This window comes from Ischnura elegans, chromosome 7, assembly GCF_921293095.1.
Source record: "Ischnura elegans chromosome 7, ioIscEleg1.1, whole genome shotgun sequence".
NCBI lineage: Eukaryota > Metazoa > Arthropoda > Insecta > Odonata > Coenagrionidae > Ischnura > Ischnura elegans.
In genome coordinates this window covers 115,793,901-115,820,529 of record NC_060252.1, presented here as the reverse complement: position 1 = coordinate 115,820,529, position 26,629 = coordinate 115,793,901, and the positions used below count along the sequence as shown (strand labels likewise).

The window sequence follows — 26,629 nt, the reverse complement described above, 5'->3', positions numbered from 1 at the left end:
CGAGCCACTTAACAATGCTGGATGCTGGGGGTGCGTGAATTAGCCATGAGAATCTCATTTTTCGCAGAGTTATTTAAGTGGCCGAGTAAGTTTTGTTAAGTTCTCAATGGGTAAATAATACTATATCATGAATTCTAATTACCATGAAAAACTCACAACCGACAAAAACTTTGTCGGTCGTGAGTCTTTCATGGCAATTAGAATTCATGATATGGTGTTATTTACCTATTGAGAACTTACAATTCATAATGATTCGTATCAAGGTTCTCGCTACGGTCGGTAGCTATCGATTGTGTTGCGTTCGATACATTTTTCGATCGTGCGAGTTACGATACATCTAATTTCGACCTAATCGATTGAGATTAGCCTGAGTGCCGTGTTCCTGCGCGCTTCGTATCCAATCGTACGTGCTTAGTAGCGGACATTCACATGCTGCGTACGCGCTTCGTCGACAGGCCGCGAACGGAAATTATCCATTGACGAAAAGCGACGGAGCGGCATAGTATCCCCTTAGTCAATGGGTACTATGTACATACGAATTAGATACGGAGGGCTCTGTGCCGCCTGGGACCGAATCCCCCTGGGCACCCCTCTCGGTGGAGTAGACCATTTATGAGGACTAAGAGGAGTAGCCGTGGGAGGCTCTTCATCCCCAAGGCGGAGAGGACGTTCCGAGGAGTAACTGGCGTAGGCGAGGGGAAGCTTCAGTAACCCCCGGGGGGCGAAGCCACCCCGATGTTCAAGCGGCGCAGCCGCTGTGGGCTCCATCCACCCCTGGGCGGCGAAGCCGCCCCTTAAACGAATAACGGTGAAAAAGCTCCGAAATGCCCTCGCCCTCTGGGCGGCTATGCCGACCCCTGAGTATTAAGCGGGGTAGCCCCGGGGGGACACCCTCAACCCCTGGGCGGCGAAGCCGCCTCTCAACGAGGAACGGCGAAGCCGTTCCGAAGAATGAGTAAGGCGCTTCCCTACCCCTGGCCGGCGCAGCCGGCCCCTAGCTGAGGTGAGATTATTCAAACTAAAATTCTTCGAACGTTCAAAAATGTAGACGGCGAAGCCGGAACCGTGGTTTTTAAGGGGCGGAGCCCCTCAACGAGCGCGCGCAGCGCAGCGAGTCTGGATTATAAAACCACTGAGTTACAGCCATTTACGTCACCGTAATTTCTCCCGAATAATTCTATAAACAATTTTTTTAGCACTTACCATCCTTAGCCACTTCCTCCATTAATTCCAAATGGTCATATTATTATTTGCTGGCACAAGTGCTATGTACGCCATTTTTCTCCTGCCTTCCTTCCCGCTTAAATTCGCGCTGAAGAGCGGTTCCATCCACGTTTTTCGCAGGAGCGTTTGTAGCGCGAGAGAGGCGAATTTAGTGACGTCATGCGTGACATACGCATAGATCTTTTCTATGTACTTACGAGAGAGCTGAGGGAGCTCTTGTAGCCTCTACTGAACCACGCAAGAACTCGCTCCAAACGCTCCGGGGCACTGGGAGCTTGTACTGGACTACACTCGAAAACACCTCGTCCCCTTCTGCCCAGACCAAAGAAAAGGCTGCCCACGATTTCCATGTGGCGGATACACATGTGGGGGGGGGGGCATTCGCGGGGCCACCGGCATTGCCAAACAAAGCAGAACCACAATTGCAACTTTTATGTAATAAGACGGCATTGTCTTGAATACTAGCCCTACGAAGAATACAGCTCCAGCCTACATTCGAATGGCTTTTTCTCAGAAGCGGTAAATGTTAGAGAAAAAAGTGAAATGACAATTTTGTAGATAATTTTCTGATCTACAATTTTGGTACGAGCAATTTTTATCATAAAACTAACCGTTTGGCCAAAAAAACTCATTTTTGTGACCTTTGACCTTGAATAAAATTTTTTGCACCCCTATTTTTTGGGCTAATTCGACCGGGCTATACGTGTATAATCGCTTTGATTAAAAATTTCTGAAGCTCAGCATGTGACTTATTTTTTATTACGATAAAAGTAAAGGTAACTCGAGATATCTTTTGCGCCGTCCCCCCTTGAGTTTTCTCTGTACTGTAGGATACCGCCCACAGTGACTGCGAGCAGATTAGGCGACTGCCAGGCGCCTAATCTGGTAGCGGTTGTTTAGTGGATTCACTCCTCAGAAATATTTTCCCCCTCGACGACTACCCGCAGTACATGTGATGAGGAGAGACCACTAGTACAGGGGCATCCACTATCACGCCACTCTTTTCGATGTTACCAGTCAAATTTCATTATGTCGGCCAAAAAGAAACAATAAATTCAAATGATCATTGTAAGAGAACGTTATAGAGTCAATTAAAATAGCAATTGAAGTCTCCGAAACCCGTTTTTCGGTTGCCTAGCCAGAATAAAGACTGGTTTCCGAGTCTTAAGATTGCTATTTTATTCGGCTTCACGACATACACTCACATTTTTCATTTCGGCCAATAAGCAGCTGTAAGCTATGTTAAAAAATGAATTCAACTTTGACCCTTACGCATAGGCGGATCCAGGGGGGGGGGCACGGGGGCACGTGCCCCCCCCCAGACCCTCAAAAATATGCAAGATTTTTGATACGGTCCCATTATCATTGCGTTCGTTTTGTATTACGAGATATCCTTGCGCCCCCCCTGAACAAAATCCTGGATACGGCCTTGCTTGTGCCCCGACCAGAAAGAAATCCTGGATCCGCCCCTGCCCTTACGCAAACGGATTATATGCCTAACTTGATGAAAATTATGGCTTTCCGATGGGTGCGAATTGAAAGAAAAATTACTAGTGCACGAGAAAATGAAGAACATTTTAAAATAATATCATTATAATTCATTAAAGAGATATCGGCTCCATAATACATTACCTATTAATTTTCTCACTTTTCATAGTATTTTTTATTAACTTTATCTACTATTTAAGAGCGAGAATAGTGTCAAAATCCAATTTCGGGCATGCAGTTCCATAAAATTTTCCAAGGAAGACCTCCGAATTCCCCCCATCAAGACCCCAATCACCCCAGACCGCTGGATACTACCATCATTGGAACAGATATGCCCTCTATCTGTTTCTATCATTGGCGTTTGGTATTGAGCACATCCATCCATGTGAGTACCCCACAGGGGCGCAGGTAGTACTTAAGGTTGAGGGGGGATTTAAGTGCAACTAATACCGGGGTGTGTGGAGGCATGGAATACCCTTCAGGATAAGCGGTCGGTGCGAGATTAGTAAATTGCGGAATTTTAAGATAAATGGTGAGTTTTACAGCTTTCTGAGGAATATTTTACTAGTCCTTACACCATACTATTAGTAATATTAATTCAATTAAGTAAAGTGGATTAAACTCAAAAATTTCTCTGAGCCCTGGGGGGGGGGGGGGGGAATTTATTCCCCAAAACCCCCTCTCTGCTCCACTGGTACCCAGGATCAAAACAAGGAGGGCATGTCGTGGTCTTTCAAGCAGTAACATTTTTGCAAAGAAAAAAGAAACCAAAATTGTAAGTAAATTATGACAGCGTTTCATTGGTCTATACAATGAAGAGATTGATTTTTAAATTCGTTCCATGTCTTATGCGAATATAATTTTAAAAATCATTTCTTTAAAATTTTCGTTACGAGCTTAATTTCTTTTCGCTTCTAAGGGGGGGGGGCGTAACCTTGAATTTCGTTCGCGTTAATGATCGAAAAAACTTTATTTGTCAAAGAAATCTTTTGTAAACTCGTCATTTCTCAATATTTTGTTTTTTTATATTAATCAAAGTAACTTTTCATATTGTCGGGGAGGCAGGGGGGTCCGATCCCACCCCGCTACGCTGCTGAAGGGCTGTCTCCAGCTGGGTACGCCCATGCATCTATCTACACGCTGTCCTACTATCTGATTTCAGTCATTAAACTCGCGGCGGAACTGCTTGAGTCAGTACATATTTTGCAAAGAGCCTTTTTATTGAGGGTAAGAGTTTCCGTTAATAGTATTTTCAGTGGTTATTTAGCGCAATTGGGTGTCAACCCATTAAAACAAGGGTTCGATCAGGTTGTAATACGTTTAGTCTTTGCCGTGGTTTAATTATTTTTTCTGCCGTTACCGTTGTTGTCATGCCTAGAAAATTTGTATATATGTTACTGAAGGTTTCGGGAAGTAATATCAACTATCCGAAAATTACCAACATTCTTCGCATACCAGAAAATCGAAGAAATTTGACCACATCTCCTCATGGGAAAACGGGGTATTTGTACTAAAAATGGCGGACGTCGTGGTTGCCATAGTGGAAGTCTATGCGACGACTCGACATGATGCTGTACCTAGCATTGTACGTATATTGCAGGCACACATATAATTAATAGGTAAAACTTTTATTTATCCAGGAAATCCCAGATCAACTGGGGGCACAGGATCTATGTTACATGAAGGATCATTTGACTAAAACACATAAAGCATTTTGGCACATAATTTACCACTCAACTGAGGGTTTCACAGGGTAATAAAAAAAAGATGAGACAAAAAATTTTCGTAAAATATTAAGTCACCAGAGATCAAAGTGTGACTCTCATCCACAAGTGCTGGTAAAACAACTAGCACCAGCAGCAAGAGGTCATTAATACTGATCAGCCATTAATAGCAAGAGAGCCCATATGGGCGCACAGGCACCGGATAAATCACCAATCAGGCCTGCCTGCAAAGACCTCTAAAAGAAAAGGGCTGGATTAAAACCGGCAGTGAGGGGCAACCAATGGGAATTAAAAACCAGCAGCCCAAGGTTAAACTAGTTGTGCGCAACACCAATTGACTTCTCCCTTTCTCTACAGCAAGTATTTAGGACAAAAATAACCTCCACCACGGTAAAAAGTTGTCAAACCAACTCAAAAATTTGAGATCCCAAGATCAACTCTTAACTGTTGATTTCACAAGGTAACAAAAAAGAACATGAGACCAAAAATCTGCGTAAAAAATTAAATCACCAGAGATGAAACTGATTTACCTTGACCTACACATTACTGTGAAAAAAATATTTTACAGCCATTTCTAATAGATTTCCCAAAGGTGTGGCCTTTTAGATGGAAAATATTGTCTAATTGATTGTATCTGTAAAGGTGATCCACAAATTGACTAGTTTGAATGCCTTGGTGGGCATCGATAGCCATCTAGGTGTAGCAAGGCAGTTGGGACATTGTGCCACGAATGGCCTGACCAAGCTGGCTTACAGACAATGCTCACCCACAAACTCAAAATAGAGAATTATTGGATTAATGGTCATACACAGGGCAATGATATTTCTGCCCAAAATAGTCACAATTCCACAAAATCTATAGGATGATGATGATATAGATGACTATGAATTAGTAAATTCTTTACTTTCAACTCCCATTAGCATCAAATGACACAGCAAGGAGATATAGCAGTGGTTCCCAACCGGTGTGCCGCGGCACTAAGGGGTGCCGTGAGATCTTTTGAGGGTGCCGCCAAAATTTCGGGGAAAAAATTGCACTAACATCATTCTCTCTTGGCGGGAGGGGGGGAGGGAGATTTTAAATATCTATTTCCTTATAAGGGTGCCGGGAACTTTTGAAAGGCTTTCCAAGGGTGCCTCAAACAAGAAAAGGTTGGGAACCACTGAGATATAGGGTTGATCTATGGGTCTCACGTTTTTGGCCCTTAATTTGAGTCAGCTCCACTACTGTTTTGAATGATTTTAATACATTAACAAAGCAAAACTCAATTGTTCCAATCTGCCTTAATGCATAAGTATTCGGCTTACTGTATGATTGGCCCATCATAGACTATAAGAGCCATAACAAATACATATATCCCATGACAGTACAAATAAAAAAATATATTAAGAATTATAAACACACATTTCAATCACAGTTCACAGTTTTGATAGCGAGATGGGAGATATGAGCAGCTTTATGGTGGTCAAGATAAGTTCCAGGTCAGTCTCTTCCGACATCTGGTGCTCACCACATTTGCGGAGGATAAAATCCACGTCATCACTTTCAAACTGAGATATCAAATTCAGTGACCTCTTATAGGGGACATCAGGATCCTGAAAAATAATGTTTCCATCAAAATTAGTACATTCAGCCTACAAAATTCAAGTGTCACAGACAGACCAAGCTACTAGGAGACCAGGTCCCGAAAGGCAACACATTAAATGAGCTCTCAAGCAGACTAATAGCAAACAATACTAAGCCACTTGTTCCATAACTGCAGTCATACAAAGCTGCCATCACATCCAGCCAAAATAGGTCACCCATAAATGATTCACTGCCTATGCTGCAAACGTCTCGCCCAGGATTGTGGCTCCCTACATTGACATTCGTAATATGCATGGACTGACCGTTACGTGAGTAGGATGCAAATAAAGACATCTGTACTTATCTCCCAGGGAAAAGTTTCTACTGTGTAAGTCATTAGGAACTGTCTATCTGCCTTGTAACCAGTGGCGGTGCGTGCGTATACGCATGTTAGCAAGTGCACACCCAAAGATGAATGAATTATAAAAGAAAACTATTCTTTTGCAACGAGAAGGATAAAAATCCTGTCTGCATATGCAAGAAACACGAAGCTCCGAACGCTACAGCTTATCTCCTTTTCGAATTCACCGCTCTACAAGTGTGCGATCCCGTGGCATTGCGCCGGGCGCATTTTCGGTCTATGCAATCGCTTGAGGGTGCTCTGGCGGGACGAAGTATGCGGGGGGGCATGTACAGTTCAAATGGGTGATGGGAGCAGACTCAAAACGATGCGAGTGCGCACGCGCATATTTTTGGTGAGTGACTCGCAGGTAGTGTAGTGGTGTAGCCGCCACCTACACTACCTGCGCCCAGGATCCTAGTCCATCTACAGAGCCATCTGTATGGCCGTTTTCTACACTACTTCCTCATAGGGTGTAAGGAAAGGAGAATGAATTTCACCTACCGTCACTTGTAAAGGTGTGTTTAGAATAATTATTTTCATGCATGCTAATATTATTTCTGTTCATGCAATTTTAAGGGTAGAATATACCAGTGATATGTTTTACTTGCTATGTATTCTATTGCGACGAAATATGATGCTCATGGATTAGGATTAACATAATATAACTAAATCATCCTATATCTGCTCTAATGCACACCCTACATAAATTACCACCAGCCGCCACTGCTTTTAACGACTCATTTGTATGTGCTTTCGAAATGCTGTGGAATTGAAACATGGCACACAGCAGTTCATGACGACATAGCGTCCTACCATGTCATCAACTCATTCGTACACCTTTCTAACTCATACGTAACACATTTTGAACTGCTTTGGATTTCCAATGGAAACTCCTAAGGAATAAACTTTCAACCTTTGGAACTCATTTGGAATTGACATTGGATCTGATTTGTACCAATCGTTCACCTGTTTTGGAACTCATTTGAACACCATGCAAACTACTTTGTAGCAGTTCAAGATGGCTTCTAGAGTTACCTTAGAATTTAAGCTGGATCTGCTTAGATGAACTATGCCAGATGACCAAACCGGACTGAAGTTCGGCAGTAACTTCATTCCAACATTGTGTACAGTCACACCTCTTGGGTACATCTTACTACACATTCATACTTAGCTGAGAGCGAAGGCCCTTCTTACTTCGAGTGCCAACTTGGAAGACAATTGGCATTAAATTTTCAGTGGGGGAAGTGGCTATCTTGGTCAAGGAAGTCCACATCGAGAACTTAACTCCAGGGTCCTATTCAGTTAACGTCGATCATTTGGTGTCCATTTATGAGTGAAATACCTTCGAGTTATTTTTTCTTGAAAACTGTCATGTTAAATATCTGAAAATCCAATGCACAATGTGAAAAGAGGCCTTTTCGGGTACCTGAACTTGTCTCAATACCACGACATTGAAATAGATTTTCGAAGGAGGGATAGATGTTTGGCAAAAAAAGTTTTAAAATACGGAACAAGAGATGACATTATAACCATTGCCCGGGGATTGGGAAGATAACCCACAAACCTGTATGTTTTATGTATATACATCAATGTAAAATATACTACTTTTCTGAAAATATTAAAGAATGAAAGAATTGATAAAAAATGTTTGCAATAAAAATTATCATAAAATTCAACATTTATAAACACAATATACTATGAAAGTACAGACATTGATGTTTTTAGAATAATAATCTTTTTGAAAAATGCCATTATAAACAACATTTGCCATGAAGTTGCCATTGAACACCTTATTTTACCCAACCACTATTCTTGGTACATAATGAAGAAAGCATCGCCGCATTTTACATGGCTTCAAAAATACGATTTAACCAACAATGAAAATAGAATAATTATTTTTTTAAACTAATTTGAATGACCATTTTGGCATTCAGTTTCCATTTCTCGTCTAAATTACGATTATTTCTTAAACTGCTTATGCATTTCTATTGCATATTTTAGAGAATTTTAATTTTCTCGATGGAATGAATCTGACTGAACTTGGCCATGGTATGTAAGTACACGAACACACACTACAAAAGATTTAGAAGAGGATTTACAAATACGTTACAAATTTCTTCTTACTTCCAATTTTCGGTACAAATGAGTGAAAATGAGTTCCACAGCAGTTCCATGACAGATTTTGATGTTCCACGACAGATTAATCTAAACCCTTTTGAAACTATTTTGGCAAGAGGAATCAAAGTAGCTGTCATCTGGTGGCCAATCTTAGAAATGAGACAGAGGTGATCGGCCGGTTTGTTTACTAGTGTTTCAGCCTAGCGTGAGCGAAACGGGTGTGTTTTCAGCAATTTTGTGATGCTGATGTATATCTCAGTTGTGAATTTTGGATGTAGTAATTAGGTATCTCCAAATTTTGGAGTCAATAGAGACTTGAAGAAGCCTTCAACTGCCGTTCAGGGCTAAGAAGTGGAACGTTGTAATCACACATTGGAAGTTGTCGTAATTGAAGTACTGGAGTACCTATTTGGTTCTTATAGTGGGCTTTTACCTACAAACAAGCGTTTTTAATGGCATGTCACACAAGATACACGCTTTTCGGAAGAAAATGGGCACTTCTTTTTCCATTCTCATGTACAGTGGAACCTCGTTAAAGCGAGTACGGGCTATAGCGACACCCCCGCTATTACGAGAGATAGCCGATGCACCGTCGATTGACCCTATAATAAGCGTGTTAAAAAATTCGTTTTTACGAGACCCTTTCGGTGTTGGCTCTCGCCATAGCGAGGGTTTCACCGCCGGAAGACTTTCATGAAGACTCCTTAACCTCTGTAATTGCTAGCGATCTGTTAGAAATGAAGTTAATGGAGTGCTCAGTCTCAAATTTATGTGGTAAACTGTCGTTTGATAAATATAATGATGACAAAACAATGCTTTGTATGATTTTTATTCAGTGCGGCGCTTATAAATTGTTTGAATAGTTGGTCGTTATTTGAGTAAGGAAATTTAGTGATGCAAAAAAACATCGCCTTTCTTCTGGATTTATGCTTACGTTTATCGGATAGATGTTTATCTGTTGCCGCACCACTCCTGTTCCTGTATATCTGTTCGCAACAGGTATATTGGCTATTATTTGCTCCACCTCCGGTAAAGCGACAATTCGCTATAGCGAGTGTTTATTAGTGCACCGTGGGGTGTCGTTATATCGAGGTTTCACTGTATAATGTTTGACGATTTTATTAACCATGTATTTTTTCAATAGGTCATTATTAAAGTCATCAAACAATATGATAGGCATCTCCTCACATAAGCCATCCATCCACAATAAGCTAATGTCTTTTGTTTTAAGGTTGTGAATAAAGATCCAACCTGTATCTCTTAAGGGAATTCCCACTCAGAAACCCACACTGACACATTAATTAACCAATCTCCATTTGTACTGTTTCTCCTGTTCTGCTTTTCATTCCCTATGCCAGACTATCTTGCTATTTATGTTAGAATAAAAATTTAAAACTCTATAAACAAGTTTTGTTACTTAGCCTACATTAAATATACAGATTCGTGGTACTTGAGCATAGCATGTATTCTGGGTTTTGGAATACTATCACAAGTTATTTCTTTCTCCTAGCTGCTTCACATCATTGTCAGTTGTCACAATTCTAATTATTTCCCGAACCCCAACTTTCCTGGCTTATTGGACAGCTGAAAATTCATTGATAGTTCTTAAAAATTTGATCAAACTTCCTTTCGTCTGCATCCCTTCCTCTGGCATACTTACGCGAACATTTTCTAAGAAAGCATTAAATAATACACTGACGTTGTCATGCCCTTCATATATTTCTGAATGACCCATTCTAATTTTTTCTAACTCTTGCCCATTCTCAATATGTGCTCCCACTTCTTCCTCAAATTAGGGGTTTTGGGAAATCTACGTTGAGAGATAGCTTTTGTCTCACACTGCTAGGTGAAATTTTAAACGCCACATATTTTGTTGCTCGTGAACTTCTCCTTCTATGTCTTTCATCATAATGCTATTGATATTTGGGTAAGAGAGTATACTGGCATAATGCTGGCTGGCTATCATTTCACACGAACAAGCGAACTAACGCAACCGATCACCTCTATTCGGCCGTGACTCCTAATTTAGTGCTGCCACCTGGATTCCCTTCCGGATACCAATATCATTTTACTCATTGTTTATTAGACTAACAACAATAGATAATTAAACATTGTTAAACGTAAACGTTTAGCTTCTGCGGTTGAAAGAGTGAAGAGTAGCAAGCGAAAAACTATGAAAGAGACAACATTTTGCTCTTGATGAGATGAACAAGACGACCTTGTCGTCTCCTTCATCTCATCAAGAGTAAAATATTCGATGGATTGATTTCATTGTATTTTTTATAGAGAGAATGACAATTTTGCATTACAAATACCTTTTTAAAATTACATTTTCCCCATTTTTGATTTTATAAATTGCCAGAAGGTAGATTTCAATTTCCAAGGTGTAGAAATAAACCTGAATGTTGAAATTACGATGCTACATGAGAAAAATATTTCCAAACTTTTCACGTAAGGAAATGTTCATATATCTTTCCTCTTACTTAAAATAAACCACAAAAGGTGAAAATCGCCATTTTCAAAGAGTTTGTTGCCGCAGGGCAATTTTCGTCTTCGTGGTTTGTTTAAGTTTGCTAGAGCAGCTTCTTGTTTATTTATGGTGACTATTCATTGTTTATTAGTGACCATAGTTAGGCATTGCTTCTTGATGCTACGTTGCGTGGAAATTTCTAGGCATTGTGATTGGTTGAAAATTCTAGCCTCACTCGCAAGCGCCAACGGTGTATTGTTTGCTATCGACAAGCCGTGGTCTTGTTTTGCAACGACGAGCTGACGTTGAGTTACAGAAACTTCCTTTTGATAAGAGGGTGTTGTTGCAAGAGAGCACTTTTGTAAACAACAATTCGTTAACAAGTTAGGAAAAGCCCCGCAGAAAGAAGCAATAGACGGAGCAGCGCGGAGCAAAGCCACGGACGGAGCCGTGCCGAGCGGAGCTTTGGTTTCCCTTGCACGTTTCTTATGGTGGGAACCATCAGAGTTGTATAGCAAATAGAGAATAGCAGCAAGTTTCCTCCATACCCTCCTCTCTGTGCGTCTCAAATGTGAACCCTTCGAAGTTCCGAGTGGTTAAGATACTCTGCCCTCCGCTGCTGCGGTTCCACTTCCACCTTTTTACGTAAATATTGATGGAAAAACAACCTGTAAATACAAAATACGACGTTTTTTTCTCAATAATTTGTTGTAGAGGGGCACCTGCTATATTTTAGGCCCAAGCACAGACTTTGCTGCAGGGAGTTTTCGTAATTGGAGAGATTCGTCACGGGAGGTTTTTTTGCATGCATTGGAGACCATGCCAATGACTTCGAAATTGGGAGGTTTCCTCAAAATTTTGCCTCGTGAGGGTACGTTGTATAGAGGTTTTACTGTAAATCGTATAAAGTGCTCAGTCGCTCAAGTACATCTATTTCTTCGCCTGGGATGGTATTTGTTTGTGTCCCAAAGGACAAGAATAAGAGAAGAAAGTGGTTGATGTCCTACAGAATGGAGTTAAATACTATATCTACATTGCCAATGGGATATTCCTCAACGTAAGCACACTCATGAATCAGGGTTATCGTAGGGTTTTATTGAATCGCCAGGTTCTCTTGGATGGCCACCAAATTTAGGATGTATCATTTATTTCACTTACTAAAAAACACTAGAAATGTACCATCATTTGCAAAAGTCGTGCAACAAATTGAGCAGCACAACTTTCGCTCCATTGTCGATTTCTGGCCACCATTAAATTTGAATGATCTGGGAATGAATCTTCATGGTAGCTCGGGAACGACTCACGAATGGGTCATCGTGATACGGGAGTGAGACGTAGGAAATCATTACGATGCTCAGACGCCGCCAAGAAAAGGTAAAACAAGGGTGGCATTTGAATATTATACTTCGCTTACACTTTTGTTAGAAGTAGAAATACTGAGAAAAAGGTGGTTTTTTGCCTTATCGGCAATAAAGCATTAGAATACCAACACCAGATATACGGCCCTAGGGATACATGGACCCTTGATTTTGGGCTTGGTGTACTTTTCCAATCGGTGAACGTGAACATAGAAATGTTCAGCCATGGGATCTCCGGTCGTCGATAATTAAACTATACGAAAGCCAAACTTGTTTTACAAAACTATTGCTTAATAATTTTTTCTGAGACCGAAAATTTCTTTATTATTCTCATTTTTACTTGGAAGTACGCTAGGGAGAGTTGCAGACTTACTTAGAGGTTTTTTTGATGATGGCATGATTATTCTGGATGCAATTTTAGCTCTGAAAATTGAAATTATGCTGTGATGTTGAAAATTCAATAAAATAGTCAGCCATATGCCCATCCAGAAGTTCTGCATGGTAGGTTACTAAGTAAATACATTAGATAGGCTTTCAGCTAGCCATAAATCTAGCAATAATATCACTGGGCAATAAATAAATAAATATCTAAAAACATTAGTAATATAATTTTTATTAATCACATCATAATTTACCCGCTTACTTTTACTCAACACATTGCGGTGGTGATGAAGAAATCACAGTTTTTCAGGAAAGCAGCTGCCATAAGGGAGTTGACCAAAGATAGACTGTCATTTTCTGCTTTCTTAATTCCCTCTTAAGTCATTTGGTCCTCAGAATAACTATTACAAAGCTCGACGATGATTATTTCCTTCGATCTCTTTCAATCAAGGCTTTAAATAATCCCTTAGCGAAGTGAATGGTGTACCGTGCGATGACGTCAGGAAGCGTTTCAGGTCACGTGACTTCAAGCGATATTCCAGAACTTTTAATTAACATTTACTGATGTTTGTGGAGTAATGGGAGAGTTTTAGATTATGTGTATATTTGGACTCGAGATAAAATCGTCTATTCAATGAGACTCACTAACATGATGGACAAATTTCATGCACGTTCCCCACTAAGCACCAAAATAACTCAGAATTTTAAGAAAGGAAGAGGAATTTAAAATGTGCATTATACAACAAGACCTAAAGCAAAAGAAAAATGAAAACACTTACTTGCATCCCATGAATCAGTCTTATGGGCATCTTTAAGGGGATGGGTTTACTCAAATCGACATGCTCCTCTTGTGATTGATCTGAATATTCTTTACGAATAAATATTTCCCCATAAGGACCATTTAGCATTAGACATTCTCCTCGGTCCAAAATCGCCCTTTCCTAGGGTTGCAGTTAGGTCATAAAAGAAAAGTGAATTTGATCAGAGGAAGTCAATGTGCATAAATAAATTGTCTCTTTGGTCGTAAATGAGATAAGGAGCCCAAACGTTTTTCACGTAATTTACACCTGGCTGGTCAGAATGAGGTAATTTTATGGAAGTACTTTGAGCGAGAAAAATATCCAAAGATCTATGAAATTTTTACAACTGAGGAAAAATTAAGACCAATATTTTTTTCAAAAGCAAAAACTACAATAAAAATGAAAATGTGCAAGGCCAAAAATATGGATACAAAATTTTGTACACCAAGGATGAAATTTACCATTAAATAATCTTTTCATTGTTATTCAAGTGGCATTCAAGCTCCCAATGGCTTTTATCGGTATGCTTAACCCGTCAGCGCCCAAAGTTTTTTTAAATTCACACATATTTCACTTTTAAAAAATATGATACACATGAACTTATACAAAAAAGAACACAATTCAAACTGACTGAATAATAGAGGAAACCTTCTACTAAGTATGTGCACCAAAATGTACGCTAAAATTCACATATTAAATACATTGCCGGAGTATTGGCTCAGCACTGCACTGGGTGCCATATGTCACCCGTGGGCGTTGACGAGTTAAGTTACACAACCAAGTCATTATCTTTCAAAGTGAATTTCTGAAATTCATTCCAGTCTTAAGTCAAAATTCCGGCACAGGAGATGAGGATGCATTAACTACATCTCTATCAGAGAAGTACAGTCACTTTCAAAAGTCGGTCCACATACCTGGCGCAGCCGTCTCTGTTATTCTCCGAAGTCGACCTTCGCGTATTGCTTACGCGTTCCTTGTCCGCTTGCGATCAATTTGACTTGATCGGGTCGTGCAAATGGTGCAAGTTGACTACTTTAACCCTCGCTAAGAGCCCCAACCACGATTTCAGACGTAGGAAGGTCCCGGTCCCCCCCCCGGCAACCAAACAATTCCACCATCGAAGAAAGCTGAGAAGAATTTAAGGATTTTTCTGGCGAGTAACACATCGTGAGAGGAAGTGAGAGGGACATCCGAATCGTTTGGTGAATATATACAGCACGTATTGTACAAATAAAAATTTCAGAACATTTCGAGCTTTATGCTCCAATATTTTTTTCTCAACATGGTCTTGATAAAATAAAATATAAACGCCAATGTTAATATTGCCGTTTGCATCACGGCTACTATCGTGCTCGTGTTCACCCGTGTCGAGGGCGAAGAATTTTTAGACATTTTTCAATGCTTACAAGTGAAATATCAGTTACTCCCCAAGTTTAAGTATATATTCGGAGTACAAGTGGTGCCTACATTTTGAATACCGTAACTTATTCCCGTACTGTTAGTATAAAATAAGAAGGAATATTTTAATTTTTCCCTAGAAAAACCACCGGCAAAGAAATTGTTTTATAAGAGAACGTAATTCTTGCATTATATTTTTCAGATGAGCAATTGAATTGCCTTGAATTACTTTGAAGATAAATATAATTTTTCACTGAAAGAAGTAGCGAGATATTTATTGGCATTGAGAAAAATGGCAAGTTTTCAGGCCGCATTGTGTCGTAGGAAATGTTGTCCTTTTCTTTCTGGGGAATACTCATACATTGTTCAGTGTTTTCTTGAGAAAAATGAAGCAACCAACATCAGCATGGCATTATGATTGTGAGTCAATCATTTATGGTGGTCATGAAAAAAAAAAATTCACCTGCCCTTCCGAAATGAAAAAGGGAGTATATATTATCATAATGAAAGGTATCTTGATAATTATGGACTACATGAAAGAATTTGCGAATCATCCCGCCTGCGCCCCTCCCAACTTGAACTTACCACTTAAATTAACAGTAATGCCCATTCGCATTAGGGCCCTTTCATTCTATCCATATCCTTACCATCATCCTTCTCCTCCCCTCGTTCCTCAAATATTTCCTCTACGGATAGCACTTCTAGCACGTCACCTCTCCGTGCATCTCACCTTTTCCGTTGTTTTTTATACTCATATCTCGGATGCCTTCATTCTTTTCTTGCTCATCTTTCGTCGTCGTCTAAGTTTCCGCACCGTAAATCGCTACATCACAAGCTTTATATTTTGTTGCTAATACATATCGTTTTTATCAATTGCGCAGAAATAGTCATCAGGTACCCGACAAAGTATATTTTTATCAGATGAAAACTATGCATGCATAGTTTTTTGTTTGTAGGATAATGATCAGTATTTTTTCACCCGTAAGACTGCCACAAAGTATTCATTACGTGTGTGTAAGTTCTATTATTGGTGCGAAACCACTCATACATAATAATGTAGAGGACATTGACATGTATGATATCAGTAGGCGCCAATTACGACTGACTCTAGCTGAAAAAAAGAAACAAAAAACGGGAAAGACTTAGTTTGACCTCTCAGTGAAAGGGGAAGGATGAAACATATACTAAATGTGCCTTAAAATGGTAAGAAAGAGGCAAACAAGTCATGTAATTAATGTTTCCGAAGGTTTTTTTTATCCATAGGAAATATATTTATAATAACTATTTAGACATTCCAACTTTCAATGTACACGAAGAAATGAGTTATTTTCTCACTGATACCTGGAATACATTAAGCATTATTTAAATATGATCTTAGGGAAATGTTAGTAACGACTGGAATAAATATCATAAGGAATTTAACGTAATAATTTGGCGCACATAAGTGTTTTTATTCCTCGTACGATGAGACGCGTATAAATCTGTAGGATAATATATATCCCAAGAAAATGTTTAGGAATGATGAATGCGCCTGTCAGTGTGTCTAAAATACTAATATATAGAACAATATGCATTGATCGTGTTTGGTAATAGTGTGTTAAAGGTATAATCTAGAATGTTATTTTGGAGGCTACTTTTAGAATACTCTTTCAGAAGTAAATTCCGATTTTCATTTCTTCCTTATATGTGCGTTGCGACGCAGATACGTCTCGGTATTTTCGAGTACCTACAAGCCGGACTACAGACCATCTGTCTCAGAATACTATCATGGGGAGAATCGCGTGACTGAGTACTTATGCTTCGCCTGTGTTCTGACACCGGGAGTCCGGGAGGTCGCGAACAATCGAGGAAAAAGAAGATTACCTCGGTAAAATTTTGCGGCTGGTGAGATTAAGTCAAACTGGCCCATTCAAGGTAAAGAAGGCATAAGCAATACCCGAAGTTTGAGCGCGGCGGAGAACGTAGTTGCTCGCGCTGGCCGTGGGGACCGACTTTTGAAAGTGACTGTACATATATATACGTGTTTAACTCTACTTTGTCAAAATTCAACCACAGTCAAATACACTAATCGATGGAAATTTTATTGGCGTACATATCTGACTTTGCTCCTTCGAGTTTACTGACTTTGTAGATAAATGAAATGTTTATACAGACTGTCCCAAGGGTCGTGTGTCATTTTTGACCTGTAATTTTAGTAACTTTGCATCGAGCAATACTCATGAAAATTGGTACACTTATGGGGAAAGGTCCTAAGTTTTGTTGAGTGTAAGCAAAATTTTACGATTTTGACCCTTTGACCTCACAATGTGGGTCCAAACCAAAAATTTGAATTTGCCTTATGGGGTTTCAATGTTAAAAAAATCGAGATAGAAAAAAGTCTGAATTTCATTGATCAATATGTCAATTCTTAGGTTTTCGGACACGAGAAACCCGAAAATAACACTTTTATTAACGAAAATTCAATCGTTGACCCAGTAAGGTTACCGTCAAGGTCATAAGGGTGGCAGAAGGAATAGCATAGCAACAAAGGTGTCGATCCATGGGTTTTATAGGGTGCCCAAGTCATTGGTATTATCCAAATACCCGCATTATTCACTTATTGACCTCCGAGGGTCACAATGGGGTCAAAGGTCATAGAGTTAAACGTCAAGCCATCATGACAACCAAAGTGTCAAACCATAGGTTTCGAAGGGTGCCAAAGTCGGTTAGGCAGTTCATAGATCCGTAATGTTGATTTTTTGACCTCCGATGGTCACAATGGGGGTCAAAGGCCATAGAGTTAAACGTCAAGCCATCATGGCTTGACGTTTAACTCTATGGCCTTTGACCCCCATTGTGACCATCGGAGGTCAAAAAATCAACATTACGGATCTATGAACTGCCTAACCGACTTTGGCACCCTTCGAAACCTATGGTTTGACACTTTGGTTGTCATGATGGCTTGACGTTTAACTCTATGGCCTTTGACCCCCATTGTGACCATCGGAGGTCAAAAAATCAACATTACGGATCTATGAACTGCCTAACCGACTTTGGCACCCTTCGAAACCTATGGTTTGACACTTTGGTTGTCATGATGGCTTGACGTTTAACTCTATGACCTTTGACCCCATTGTGACCCTCGGAGGTCAATAAGTGAATAATGCGGGTATTTGGATAATACCAATGACTTGGGCACCCTATAAAACCCATGGATCGACACCTTTGTTGCTATGCTATTCCTTCTGCCACCCTTATGACCTTGACGGTAACCTTACTGGGTCAACGATTGAATTTTCGTAAATAAAAGTGTTATTTTCGGGTTTCTCGTGTCCGAAAACCTAAGAATTGACATATTGATCAATGAAATTCAGACTTTTTTCTATCTCGATTTTTTTAACATTGAAACCCCATAAGGCAAATTCAAATTTTTGGTTTGGACCCACATTGTGAGGTCAAAGGGTCAAAATCGTAAAATTTTGCTTACACTCAACAAAACTTAGGACCTTTCCCCATAAGTGTACCAATTTTCATGAGTATTGCTCGATGCAAAGTTACTAAAATTACAGGTCAAAAATGACACACGACCCTTGGGACAGTCTGTATGTATTAGTAAATGATACACTGAGGCTCAATCAATTAAAACCATACAATAAGGGCCATTTGGACTATTAGCAGAGATAAGGTAATTTACAGTTATTAGTTACAGAGACAGCATGATAAAAGTTTCGTTCTGGAGATATTAAAATGTCAACACTAGAGCTATCTTAGGAACTCAAAAAACACAATAAAGAGAGCAAAATAAATAATTTATAGGAATTGGAAACCTTATGGTAAAATTTTTCCATAATCACATTCAAAATGTGACCTTCAAACCATACATTACCACATGAAATTAAATATTGCCAACTGCTACCCCAAGTTCAATAAAAACCAAATAATTCTTACATCATCAGAAACACCATTGTAGATGAGGTGATACTTTTCAATAAAAAAGTTCAGTGCTGGAGCAATGAGAACCATTCCTTGAATCCTTTCTGGCATCTGCAGAGCAACCCTTATTGACATCTGGAAATTATTAACAGGAGACGACACTTCATTAATGAAAACTGCATTCCATTCACCAAAGAATTTGATGCATAATATGTCATTCACTCAGACTGGCAATCACAATTGGCCCAAGGAATACAGGAGATGAGAGGGAAAGATAAGCCGCAACCAAAAAAATATCCTCCTCCTTCAGCCATTCCCTCACAACTTTAAAATAAAAAATGCCTACATAAGCCCAGCCCACTTTTCATGAGTGGATAATGTCTTTTGAGTTGTGGTCCATGCACTAGCTCCAGGAAAGAGGTTTCACTCATTGAAGAAAGGATTCATACGAAACACAACAAAAAACCATTTGAGTACTACGTGAGGAAAGAAGGATGACCTGAGATGCCGTGATCTGCCTCGCAGTGTAGCATAGCATCATCAGTGAAAGCGTTTGGAGAATAGATTTTCATCTTGAATATCTGGAGAAAGAGATGAAGGCTCTAAAAACAGAAATATAAGGGAATTTTTTGTTGGAATCTGGATAACAGCTGGATGTCTTCACTGACGCAGTCGGTGAACATGCGTGCGTTGCCACTTCCAGTCACAATTTTTATTCTATGAATCTGTCTGTATGCCACGCTTAGTTTTTGCAGCCAGTTGATGGTTGATGCTAGTTGTCCATCATAAATGTACATATAGGGATGTAACCACGAGCGGCATTAATAAAGAGTTGTAAACTGGAGACGTTTGTAATTATTCCTGAAGGTTATGGTCCCAGGGAACACAACATGGCAGTGAAGAAATAAAAATAATTAAGAGTGTGAAGTTCAGCTGCTGGTATTGCACGACGAGAAGAGGTCAATATGGCGCGAGGAAGAGAGAGTTCATTGGCGGGATTGAGCATATGACTGGGGTCAATTATGCATGTTCTAGAGCGGCAAAAGTGGAGCTGATAGAGAAAACTTGCTAGTATGCGATCAACTCCAGGTTCGAATCGGACAAAGTGGATGACATACATATTGATCAGGTGCGATTCAACCGGAAGGCACTTGTATTCCTGCTCAAACATGTCTCGAAGGAATACATTGAAGAAATTGGCAATTGCAGCTTTGCCAAGGAGACTTGAGAGACCTAACATGGTCTACACACTCAATCTTAAATAAGGCCCTGAAAGTGAAGAAGAAAATGATGAACCTGATTAAAACTCCCAACGTAACAATGATCAGGATATGACAGAGATTCAAAGCTTAAATAGAGTGATTACAAGTGCACGGTATACGGTATCTGTCCAAAAATTACGTGGACTATTTGAATTATGCCGACCCAGTTAGTTCCTGATAAATACACTTGGTGCCAACTTATTCGTAAACATCAGCTGATCACAAGGTGTTTTTGTTTTTGCAGACATCATCATTTGTTGCTTAGTAATGCAGTTGTTTTCGAAGCGCATTTTGTTTTTTTTTGCGGATTTAAGGATGAATGACTTGAGCGAGCAAAGAGTTGCTGTGAAGTTAGTTTTGCATTAAACTCAGAAAATCTGCAAGCAAAACTTTTCAATTTCTCAAATTGGCTTACAGCAGCAATTCTACGAAGCGCATGACATGTTTTAAAATGCATGCAGTTTTAAAAGATGGTCGTTAGTCAATTGAACACGACATTCATTCTGGACTTCCTCCCATGTCAACTGACGACTCACATGTCAACCCTGGTTTGAAAAAATTGACCTCTGACTGTGAGCAAACTTGCTGAAGAGAGAGAGTGGGACATCAGTTGGGTCATGCCACGAAATTTTAATGGAGAAATGAAAGATGCACCGCATTGCTGTGCAATTTGTTCCAAGTCTGATGACGGAAGACCCATAGCATTCAGACTAGTCAGGAGTTGGTGGAATTCAGGAGAAGGCAAAACCTTCTTGTCAAGAACCATAACTTGTGATAAATCTTGGGTGTGACTTCTTCTTGTTCCCCCAAATGAAAAAAAACCTTCATCAGGATGAAAATTTGATACATCCTGAGATCTAGGCAAATGCAACGACCCTGCTGAAGAAGCGTTCCAGGACTGTTACCAAAAGTGGAAAACCTGTTGGGGGAAGTGTGTCTGTTTGGGAGGGGAGACATCTCAGTCAATTAACAATACAAACCTTCCAGAAAGATGGAACCACAGCCCGAGGTGCAGGCATTGAGTGCCGAGGTATTATAAATGCAATAAGGTGGGGCTAAAATGTGCCTAAACAAATTGGAGGTGAGATGTTTCAATTTCAACGGCAAGGGGCACATGGCTTGCAAATGTGTAGCCCCATCATAAAAAGGATCAACCATGATCAGCCCAGAACATTATTTCCCAGTTCAGCTTAGACAAAGCAAACCCGAGGTCAACTCCTTTACGATTTGGCAATGATCAAACAGAAACATAAAGTTTTTAAATACGTAAAAACCTCAGAAAATTTAGCTAATTTGTTCACTAAAAGGTTGTCAGACCCTAGAACTACAGCTTTATTTAACAATAGGGTCTCAAGGTGTCACTGTATGTCCTTTGTACAAGGAAGGTACCAGCGATTGTACAAGTGTGGAAAGTACAAAGTGCCTGTACATATTTTATTTGAGCATGCATAACTTCCAAATAGTTAATTCACCCACCATCAACTTCACCAGCAGGCTAACTTAATTTTTTGCATTCTTGGTGAGCTGCTTGTTTATATGATTTTTCTTTGTTGAAGTCAGATTTTTTTCTTAGTTTGTCTCCAGGGAGATTTTTCTGTTCAATTTTTGCTTGTGGTGTCACCACCATAAGGGGAGGGGGACAAAATTATGAAGGAGAGGGGGCTAGCCCCTTAAAAATCAAGAGATTAAAGCTCACTGCTTAACAGACACTGCCCCATTTGCCAGATGTGCTAGCTCACCAAATTTCTTACATTATTGATTGTGATTGATTCTGAAAATTAAGGAGATGCAAAATTTTCCAATTTTTGATACACCACATAATTCCTGAGTTATTCACAGTGGAACAAGGGTGGCTTTACCCACTTCTCAGATGAGTCCTGCTGCGTGACTCCTCACTCCTCAGCAACCACTAAGCCTTAATGTGTGTTGACCCTGAGTGGTTCATTGCCGTTTTCACTCTTGGACAACTCAAAGAACTGGATCTCTTCTGATGTCAACAACTCACAAAATGCACACGGAAACTTTAACTTTTTTTCACTTTAAACTTACGAGAGAATCATGAGGTCAGTAGGAAATACATAAGCAATCATCATACAAATTTGCACTTTTTCAACATTAATTTCATGCTATCAGAGCATTTGAGCTGAAGGAATTTTCATTTTTTAAATAACAATATGAGTCTGGTTAACAGCCAGGGAACACACTGCATTTCTTTCAATCTTCTGCCACAGCAAGGTACACAAAGGAATGGAGTTGTGGATGAAAACAATGCATTGCATGCTGCATTGCAGAAGGGGTCCCTACCAAATTCCAACCGCCCATATTCCATACATTATTGACACCCTGAGGCAAAAATTATATAATCTTTAGTCATACCAAAATGAATGTCCAGGACAAGTTACATGAAAATCTGAGTTGATAGGTTTCATTTGGCAAAACCTTTTGGTTGCTTGGATAAGAAAATGACCTTCTAGCTACCCCTAAGCGATGGAGAGCCTAAATTAACACCATGCCTACTACATATGACAAAGTTATGGAGAAGAATGGAGAGGGTGAAATGGACGGAGAGGAAAAGGAACGACGAAGTGCTGGATACGGTTGGTGAGGAGAGGCAGCTTTTAGATGAGATGCGGGGGAGACAGAAGGTATGGATGGAGAGAGTACTTAGCTGGGAGGGGATGTTGAAAATGGCGCTAGAGGGTAGAATGTTAGGGAAACGAGGGAGGGGAAGGAAAAGAATAGGATTTTTAGATAGATTGAAAGGGATTAGGCCTTACAGTGAATTAAAGAAGGTGCTGGAAGTAAAGGGAGGCTCCCAGATCACTTCTTGAACACTCCATGGAAACCTACCTTAATCGGTGGAATACTATAATTATAATGGGTGAAAATAAGACTTTATCATAAAAGTGCAGGGGGATTTCATCTCAAATCAGGCATAGGGGTGTCAGGTGACCATCACCGATTTCTCTGAAAGTTATATACATGAAAGTAGAATCCTTATGATGAATAATGATCACTTTATCTCAGATCAGAACTCAACCGTTATTAAGTTACCATCCTTTGGACATTGCCACATCAAGTAAATAATGAAAAATCACATAAATGCTGATTACTAAGGAACCATGGCCCATAAAGCAGTGGTTATTGCTTCATTTTGAAGAAAATTCATTTATGCACAGTCTGACATAACTTGCAAGTGATTTGAAGCAATAATAAACAAATACGTCTTGTTTAAACAAAAAAAATTAGTCACTACTTAACAATTTATTACAAAAAAGGCCTTTTATTTTCTTTTAAATTTCTCAGTGGGTAGTTTAAATTTTCTGCTATCAATTAAAAAAATAAAAAGATAGTATTTTTATACTTTTTGTTTTAAGGTATGTCAAAGTTAAGCATGTTTTTGTCAATCTTAGGCACTCTTGTACACCAAGATTGCATACCTTCAAGGGGAAAAAAATGAAGTTTCATTCTACTTAGCATGCATTATGGATAAAAAGTTCATAACTGAATGATTGGTAACATTCATTGACTGAAAGCAAGTTCAATCTTGTTTACTTCCATGATATCCAATGTGTGCAAACACCCACAGCTACTGATTGGAAACGGTGAATAAGTTGTAATTTGCACACAGTATTTTTCAATAGCACTTCACATAAGTCTTCTACTTTGGGCCATGTGGAACAATTCGATGGACCATGTGGATGCATAAATGATCAAATCAAACAAAAGACGTTATAAATACTCGAGCACTATCAGAATGTCGCAACCTGGAAAAAAGGGATTGCAGGCCATACGTCACTGGGTATTTCACTTTAAAACCTATACAAATAATCTGAAACAACGCACTTCATAAAAAAGAAAAAATATCAAAATTTATGGATCCCCATACACATTAAGTACATAAAGAAAAACAACAGTTATTCAAAAACTAGGGCACTATCTCATTTCGAAACCGAAAGAAAGGTTTAACATTTCCACTGAAACATTTAAAAAAGTTAAAAGAGAACTTTAATTCAAAACACAATCGAAATTTTCACATGCTATGACGAAATGAAGACACAACCTGAGCAGTTTATAAACTTATTGGATTTAACCTAGTTGGACACTAACTGATAATAATTGATCTACCAAAGTAAAGTTTAAGTATACCAGGGATAGCCACGGTGATAACTTATACGGGAGCCACCCACAATGCACAATCGTGAGAAAGATCCACAGAGAAAAAAATCATCTGCCTTGACCGGGATTCGAACCCGGATCCCCCAATTTCCAGTCAAGTGCTTTAGCCAGTTAAGCTACCGAGGCTTCACTCTTCCCTGTGGATATTTTTGGACACTACAGGCAGTGGATCCTCTGTTTCGTAAATTTTTATATTTTTTATTTTATTTGAAGTGCGTTGCTTTAGATTATTCGTATAGGTTTTACAGTAAATGACCCAGTGACATATGGCCTGCAATAACTTTTTTCCGCGTTGCAACTTTCCGATAGCGCTCAAATGTTTGTATATAATGTCTTCTGATTGATTAATGCTAATACTACGATGTTTTTAATGATCCCTTTCACAGATAATGGCATTTAATATTAAATTAAGGAATTATTTCATTGGTGCTTTGCCTTTATGTTCTGTGAAATCCAGAGTCAAAAGTTGCCCGAACTTTCGTTTCCCAACGGGACTGCTTTTAGGATAGTGCCCTAGTAGTAAATGTGTTATTGTTAATATATATTTGCTTTATACAGGTTTTAATGGTACATTTCATATATATTGATAACTTACCTCTACTTTTAAGCTCGTTTCCATTGCACTTTTGCTTTTATGTATTTATGAATGACCCACTGAAGCTTGGTCTACTCTTGCATGATAAAGTCTTATTTTCAACCATTGTAAATAAAGAAGAATATTTTTATACTGTTAAATAAAAAATAAACGTCATTTTGGGTGTTCTACCTTGGTTCATTTACAAATTCACCCAAATAACATTAATATAAACCATTAATTCTCAGCTTATACATTGACGTTATTAACGAGGGGATAAGATGACCTTATACGGTATACCTGGGCCAAATTAATGTGCGTATTAGAAACTAGAGTTGGGTCCATATTCAATTAATTGAGTCATTCAGGAGTATATCTAATCCATAATTAGAGAATATCTCTATTCATAGGTAATAATTTTGGTAGTGATGAAATACTGATGGGTAAAAAAACTGAACTCAAAAATGTTACATGTCAAACTCAACTTGGGGTTCTCTTCCAATGCATTCCCCAATGAAACATGTTACTTTGAACGATTAATCTAGCAACACCACACTTAAAAGCAACAAAAACTTACTGATACATACCCAGCCTCCCAAACTGGAACCCACGAGTAAGACTGGGCCACTCGTGAGCTTTTCAATTACATGTCGCAGATCTTCAACCCAATTGCGCAGATGAAGAGTTTTAACGTCACCAGGTGATTCACCAATCCCCTCGTAGTCAAACCTGGTAAGTACAGATTTTGTATTCTCCACAAAATTCAATAAATGCCACAACATTTTAACTTACTAAACAACGCTTGGGAAAATTAAATATGTAAGTGGTACAACACCTTACGTAACTCAGGTCGTTGTCTATGCAAAACTTTTGGAGTGTCGTGGCCTTCCTGCCACGCATGTTCGACATGAATCCTGGGGCGAACACAATAGTAGGCGAGGAGCTCCCATTAGTTTTCCGGTACGCTACTTTTCGATCCCCGGTTATGTTTAGAAATGCAGAGTCTACTGGAGAGGCCATTCTTCTAATACCTCTGGAAGGTGGAAAAGTTATCACCTTACAGGATTCAAAGTGCGTTACATCACATGACTGTGGTCTGAAACGGCGAAATGCATTAGAATTCACTTTTATCAGTGCATGCTGCAAGCCTCTAAAGAAAATCATTTTGGTCGCACAGCAAGAGCAAACACAGGACACTTAACTGACCTATAACCACTGCGAAACGGGAACTATAAATAACAAAGATAGGAAATAACTCAAGGTAACAAACTTCGTAGATTGCTCCGACTGCAGAGAAAGTCAAGCGGTGAGCAGCAACAACAATCTAGCAGAAGAAACAGTACATTCTAGAATGATCTTGAAATAAGCGAAAAAATCATCAAATTTCCATAGGCGTTGGGTCACTGCAACTACAGAACTGGAGAACGTAACCTGTAAGAGATAACAGCCGCGAATAAGTCCAAACAAAAGCCCTTCCACAGCGCCCAGCTGACAATTCTGCGGCATTACGCTTCTGTATTTTTTTTTGTTTTAGGCGGCACTTTCAATTGATTGTTACGGCCTATTTACTACCTCATTGCCAGTAACTAAACATTCTTCGCAAAACTATACTAAAATTTTCCGCATAGAAGTTATGACTTAAAAATTACACTTTCTCATAGTTAACTGCTTCCTCCTAAACAAACGGCTTAAGGTCGTTTTCGCGGGGCATTGCTGGCATGCTAGTCTCACAGCGTCAATATGCCATATTCGTTCGCAAATGGTTTTTAGAT

The 26,629-nt window shown here is 39.4% G+C and overlaps 1 protein-coding gene across 8 annotated transcripts; it reads right to left on the bottom strand.

Annotated features, from left to right (window-relative positions):
- Nucleotides 1–4,324: 4,324 nt before the first annotated feature.
- On the bottom strand, nt 4,325–26,370 carry LOC124161989 (palmitoyl-protein thioesterase ABHD10, mitochondrial-like). 8 transcript variants are annotated; one of them, XM_046538294.1, is made up of 7 exons: nt 26,289–26,346; nt 26,064–26,181; nt 25,693–25,953; nt 25,445–25,586; nt 18,858–18,977; nt 13,512–13,673; nt 4,325–6,031 (listed from the first exon to the last, which is right to left on the bottom strand). In XM_046538294.1, exons 3-7 carry the CDS (start codon nt 25,875–25,877, stop codon nt 5,855–5,857), a joined length of 786 nt encoding a protein of 261 aa, XP_046394250.1. In that variant the 5' UTR covers nt 25,878–25,953; nt 26,064–26,181; nt 26,289–26,346; the 3' UTR covers nt 4,325–5,854. The 8 variants fall into 8 exon arrangements, 7 of the variants coding, with proteins under 7 accessions (XP_046394250.1, XP_046394251.1, XP_046394248.1 ...); XM_046538295.1 differs by having other exon boundaries at nt 25,693–25,890; nt 26,128–26,181; nt 26,289–26,340; XR_006865456.1 differs by having other exon boundaries at nt 25,435–25,586; nt 26,064–26,370.
- Nucleotides 26,371–26,629: the final 259 nt, after the last annotated feature.

Coding starts and splice junctions, on each gene's coding strand:
- LOC124161989 (XM_046538289.1), bottom strand. CDS start 26,021: ATGATTTTCTTTAGAGGCTTGCAGCATGCACTGATAAAAGTGAATTCT. Junction 13,674..18,857: donor ACAATGGTGTTTCTGATGAT/GTAAGAATTATT, acceptor CTGCAACCCTAG/GAAAGGGCGATTTTGGACCG. Junction 6,032..13,511: donor GACTGATTCATGGGATGCAA/GTAAGTGTTTTC, acceptor ATTATTTTTCAG/GATCCTGATGTCCCCTATAA.